Source organism: Pteropus vampyrus, unplaced genomic scaffold, assembly GCF_000151845.1.
Source record: "Pteropus vampyrus isolate Shadow unplaced genomic scaffold, Pvam_2.0 Scaffold103, whole genome shotgun sequence".
In the NCBI taxonomy this organism is placed as follows: domain Eukaryota; kingdom Metazoa; phylum Chordata; class Mammalia; order Chiroptera; family Pteropodidae; genus Pteropus; species Pteropus vampyrus.
Window position 1 is genome coordinate 464,952 of NW_011888884.1, and position 4,988 is coordinate 469,939.

The following is a 4,988-nucleotide window of genomic DNA, read 5'->3' on the forward strand; positions in this document are numbered from 1 at the left end:
GTTTTTGTCTTGGTTGCCTGGAGTGACTATGAATGAGAAATGGAAGGTTTTCCAGAAAAGATGACAAGTCGTTGCATGAAGATAGATTTGAAGATTTCAGGTGGAGCCTTTTGGCAGACAGTTGAAAATTTCCTTTCAAGCAGTCAGATGATTTCTCCATTGCCTAACTACCAATTAGTTTGAATTAAAGTAAATGGGTAGACTGCTGTTTTCTTTCCCCTGTTTATTTGCTTTCCAGGAGAATTTGGAAAAAGGACAGAAAGTTCTCATAAGAAGAAAGAATAAAGATTAAAGCAAAAAAAATATATACCAATAAAAATTTCAAAGAAAAAATAAAATTTAGGACACAAAAACATTTTTCAGAAAAACTGTAAGAATAAAATAAGCAGATTAAAGATTAAATTCATGACAAGTGCATACAAAAGAAAATCTTCTGAAGGAGAAGCACAAAGACAGAAAAGGGAAAAATTACAGTAAGAATAGAGCCTTGCTGACTTGTCATTTTATTCCTTACAAACCCCCTATCAACAAAGTAAACCACAACTCTGTAGATTGTAGATAAATACAAAAGTATGCATTAAATGCAAGAAAGACAATACAAAATTAACACCCATCTTTGGGTGTGTAGACAATAAATGGTTTTTCTTTTTAGTTTTCTGTGCATTACTTAAAGATCTACATGAAGCTATGCTACTACTTTCATAATGAGCAAGAATTAACTCTATTAAAAATGAAGCTCTGTATCACATTTCATATTAAAATTTAATACAGCAGACTCTTACTCTGCTGTCAGCTAATTCAGGAACTGAACAGATGACGTTCTTTCCTGTACAATATGTAATACAAACTTTCCCCCGAGGAAGAGTCATTATCTCTGGTTATCTGACATATTTCCTAGCTTGCATTTCCAATCATCAACTTTCAACAGATCAGTCTACTCTATGAGTTTTTGTTTTTCCCGAGAAACAAACAGCACACTATTCAGTGCCTACTATTGTTCTTTTCTATTTGGGTCTTGTTGGGCCTCTGGCCTTGGCTTCCTCGGGCTCACAGAGCCTGAGAGGAGGTGACAGTGTTTGATTTGCACATCCTCGACCTTAGACACTCACAGTTCCCTCTGCCCTCTCACACATACGTTCCAGAATTCGGTGAATACTGGCGAAGCTGGGTCTGTCCGCAGGCAGCTGGCTCCAACAGAGCCGCATCAGATTGTACAGCTCTAGGGGGCAATTCTCAGGGCAGGAGAGGATGTTGCCATCTCGCACGTAGTAAATGACCTCCTCATGGGCCATCCCATAGTAGGGCTGCAGGCCATAGGAGAAGATCTCCCACAGGAGCACACCGTAGGCCCATACGTCGGACTCTGTGGTGTAGCGGTTATAGAAAATGGACTCAGGAGGCATCCAGCGAATAGGGATAGCATCATTTTCATTAGCTTTGTAGTAATCCGCTGAGTAGATGTTCCTAGAGAGGCCAAAGTCGGCAATTTTCACCACCATGTTCTCACCCACCAGGCAGTTCCTGGTGGCTAAATCCCGGTGGACAAACTTGCGCTCTGAGAGGTAAGCCATGCCAGCTGCTACCTGCCTGGCGATGCAGAGCTGCTCAGCACAGGAGAGGGGTGGGGGTCCAGGGCTGGACACCTGAGCCCTCGTGGACAAGTCGCTGTGGCTGAGGCTGCACACAGTGTGAGGAGACATGCTGCGAAGAAACTCGTTGAGGTCGCCATAGGCCATGTACTCAAAGAGCAGGCACATGGGTTTCCCCACAGCACACACCCCTGGAACCAAAACGACATCCTCGGTTAGGTTGGGTTTCCAAAGCGACACACTGGAAAGAGCATTCTAAAAGCAAATGACCAGATCAGAAAATATGGAGTCCTGGTTTTTTTGTTGGTAGCATCATAGTCGAATACAGACCCCATCTCTTTGTGTACACTTTTTCTATTTTCCTTTTAAGATGCAGCTTATTTATCACTCCTTTTAGAGTACCTTAGCTCCCGACCCTTCCAGTATCAGATTTTCCTTCTGTCATCCTTTAACATAGCACCTACTATCTATCCTATGTTATAATTGTCCATTTATTTGAAGTTCCCGCCCCCACCGCCGCCAACATTTTAGTACTTTAAAGGTAGAGATCATGTCTTCTTCTTCTTCAAATTCTGCAAATCTATCAAGTGTCTGGTGAGCAAGTGCTCAGTGTTTGCTGAGTGAATTTATGAATAGATGTTTGCTTTGAGTATATAGCATAATTCCTCTGTGTTTCTGCTACTTCTCTGAAGTGGGTTAATAAGGAAGGTGTCGTATGAAATTTGGAAAGAATAACAAAAACACTGCAAGATCTTAGATGAAGTTTTCAGGTTGCTGCAATAAAACATTCTGATATTTAGGTTTTACAATATTCATTCTAAAAAGGAAAAAAACGTTAATATAAATAGAGTCTTAAGTTTCGTGTCAGGAGGACATTTGCAAATCTTAAATCTTGCTACATTTGAGAGGGAAAATGGGCAACTTGTAATATTAGATCATTTGGGCACAATTTTATATCACCGTAAAAACAGATTATTAGATCTATTATTTTTTTCAGGCTATAATTACAAGTCTTTGTTCAAAAGAAAAGAGAAATAAGGAGCACTATTATCTTGGCTTATTTGTTTTAGGATTAGTTTTTAATTCTGGGAACTTTAGCAATCAGTATATTTACAAGTACTAGAGAGAATATTAAAGAAAGGACAACATATTTCTCTGAGAAATTTTCAAAAAACCAACTTTTTTGAACTGAGGTGATTTAACGAAATGTTCCACTCCTTGATACAGAAAATATTATATGGAAAGGAACAGAGACATCTATCCCTCTGAGGAAGGATTGAAGGAAAAAAGCATAAAGTATGAAAACCTTGGAAAGACTCCATTTGCTGATATGATAAATTTCTTCACTTATATTTTCATACCTAAGAGTTTCACAATGTTAGGATTATCAAATTCTGCCATGAGGGCTGCCTCCCTCTGAAAGTCTGCTTGCATGTCTGCTGAAGCTTCTTCTTTGAGCATCTTCACTGCCACCATAGTGAAAGGTTCAGAGGGAAGTAAGCCTGGAGCCCTGAAAGAAACATTTAGAAAGAAATGTGAGATCAGGAATATTATACATAGTCACGGTATATCTACCCACATTCATATACATCCCCTCTCCCACCACATTTATGCAGCCTTTCCCAGAGTCACAGAATCAAAAAAAGATGCCAGCAGTAGACAGTACTTAAAATTCTTTGACTCCAATTAATAAAAATAACCGATGCTATTTTCCATAGACTAATGCATCATTTATAAATTACAGAAAAATGCATCATTTATAAATTACAGGAATTCGAAAGTGCACAGACCCAGAGGGATTATCATTACCATCCTAACTCCTTAATCTCTGGTCAGAATCTAAATTCTTGGAAGGCAGGGGCCATGACTTATTCATCTTTATATCCCCAAAGCACCTAAAATGATACCTTGCATTTTTTTTTGGTTTTCAGTAAGTATTTGTGAGAAATTTTCGTTAATCACGTAAACATACCAGGGCCATAAAAGTTGACATAAAGTTGTGTCCTGATCAACAGCACCAGACCAAAGTGATACTTGGGTCCATGTTCTGTGGCCCAGCTGTGTGTCTATGGAGCTACATCCATGCAGAGAGGGTATTTTATTCCAATTTACACAAAGGGCTAGTGTTGGCCCTAATACATGCTTGTTTCTTGAGCTCATTGTTTTCTGACATTTTTGCATAATTTTTTGCATAATTTTTTCCTCTTCCATCTTGCCGTTCTATGAACACCTGTTTAATATCTACACACATCAGGCTCTGAATCCTTATACTGAAACACTAGTTCAAAGTAAACTTTAAATGAAGTAGAGAATATAGCTTTAGGAAATGGAAGAGAAGTAAATTTGAGAATTACTTACTAAGAACAATGCAAGGGAGTATGATTAAAAATGTATAAGTTCTTTTCTGAAAAGGAAAGTTGATTAAACTTTGCTAAGTGCTCGTAGTTTGAACATTATACAAAGATTCTCTCCATATACGCAACCCTATTTTTCCAGCAGAGAGGGAAATTATTTAGGTTCAAAGTATAATACTTAATATGAATAAGTTTAATGACATGAAGAATTAACTAATTTGATAATAACTAATATACATATTATATCAACATCGAGGTAATGGTCTGGTAACTTTTCAGGCATAGCGTATTTCAGTGGAGAGAATTTTTATAAGGATGACTTTACCTTGCTTGAAAGACCCTTCCAAACGCTCCCTCACCGATATCTCTCACATATTCAATGTTATTCCTTGGATACTCCAGGCTGAGCAATTTGGGATTCAGAAGCAGTGGCATCCTCTGGTACATGGGATTGGGATGAAGTCTGTCTAGCAAGAGCTCAGAAGGAAGAGTAGTGAGGGTTACTGCTGCTGATTCTCTGCAGGTTAAGACAGGTAAGATCAGGAATGAGGTCAGTATCAGGTGAGATCTTTGCGATCAGACCGAGGTCCCAAAGAGATATTGTGTTTGGAAGGAAACAAAATAAATTATACTAAGCAGCCGAAGAACCTTCAGTTTTAGAGCAATGAAGTATTTTTGTTGTTTTGTTCTGGAAGCAAAAGTCACATTTTCTCAGGAATTTTGTTACTATCCAATCTAGCAGTGGCAGTGGAGATGAGGGGGAAGATGAGAATAGCTGTATTCTTCCAAATTACTGTTGAGCTTCTATCTGCTGTGAAAAATTAACCTTAGGACGTGTGATCCTCTGCAAAAAGTATCGATATTTTTAAAGATCATGATGGGAGTGTTCAATTTTAAAGCAATGCGGTAGATGTCATAAAGAGACTGGCAGAGTTATATGTATTCCGCCTCCTGTCCCCAGTTCCCATAATAAATATGTACATTTTAGAACATTACTACGGGTGATTAGCTTAACTAGAATCTTACCTTTTTTTATTTTTCCATT

The 4,988-nt window shown here is 38.3% G+C and overlaps 1 protein-coding gene across 6 annotated transcripts in view; it reads right to left on the reverse strand.

The window, feature by feature from the left end:
• Nucleotides 1-1,088: 1,088 nt before the first annotated feature.
• The window catches only part of MUSK (muscle associated receptor tyrosine kinase), a 91,645-nt gene continuing 87,745 nt past the window's right edge, over nt 1,089-4,988 (reverse strand). For 3 of the 6 annotated variants that reach the window (XM_011364930.1, XM_011364928.1, XM_011364929.1), the window contains 2 exons: nt 2,951-3,099; nt 1,089-1,780 (listed from right to left, as the gene is read on the reverse strand). In XM_011364930.1, the coding sequence (XP_011363232.1) occupies nt 1,098-1,780; nt 2,951-3,099 (832 nt within the window). In that variant the 3' untranslated portion in view covers nt 1,089-1,097. The remainder of the gene's footprint in view (nt 1,781-2,950; nt 3,100-4,988) is intronic. The other 3 variants (XM_023533457.1, XM_023533456.1, XM_023533455.1) reach the window with 1 other exon arrangement.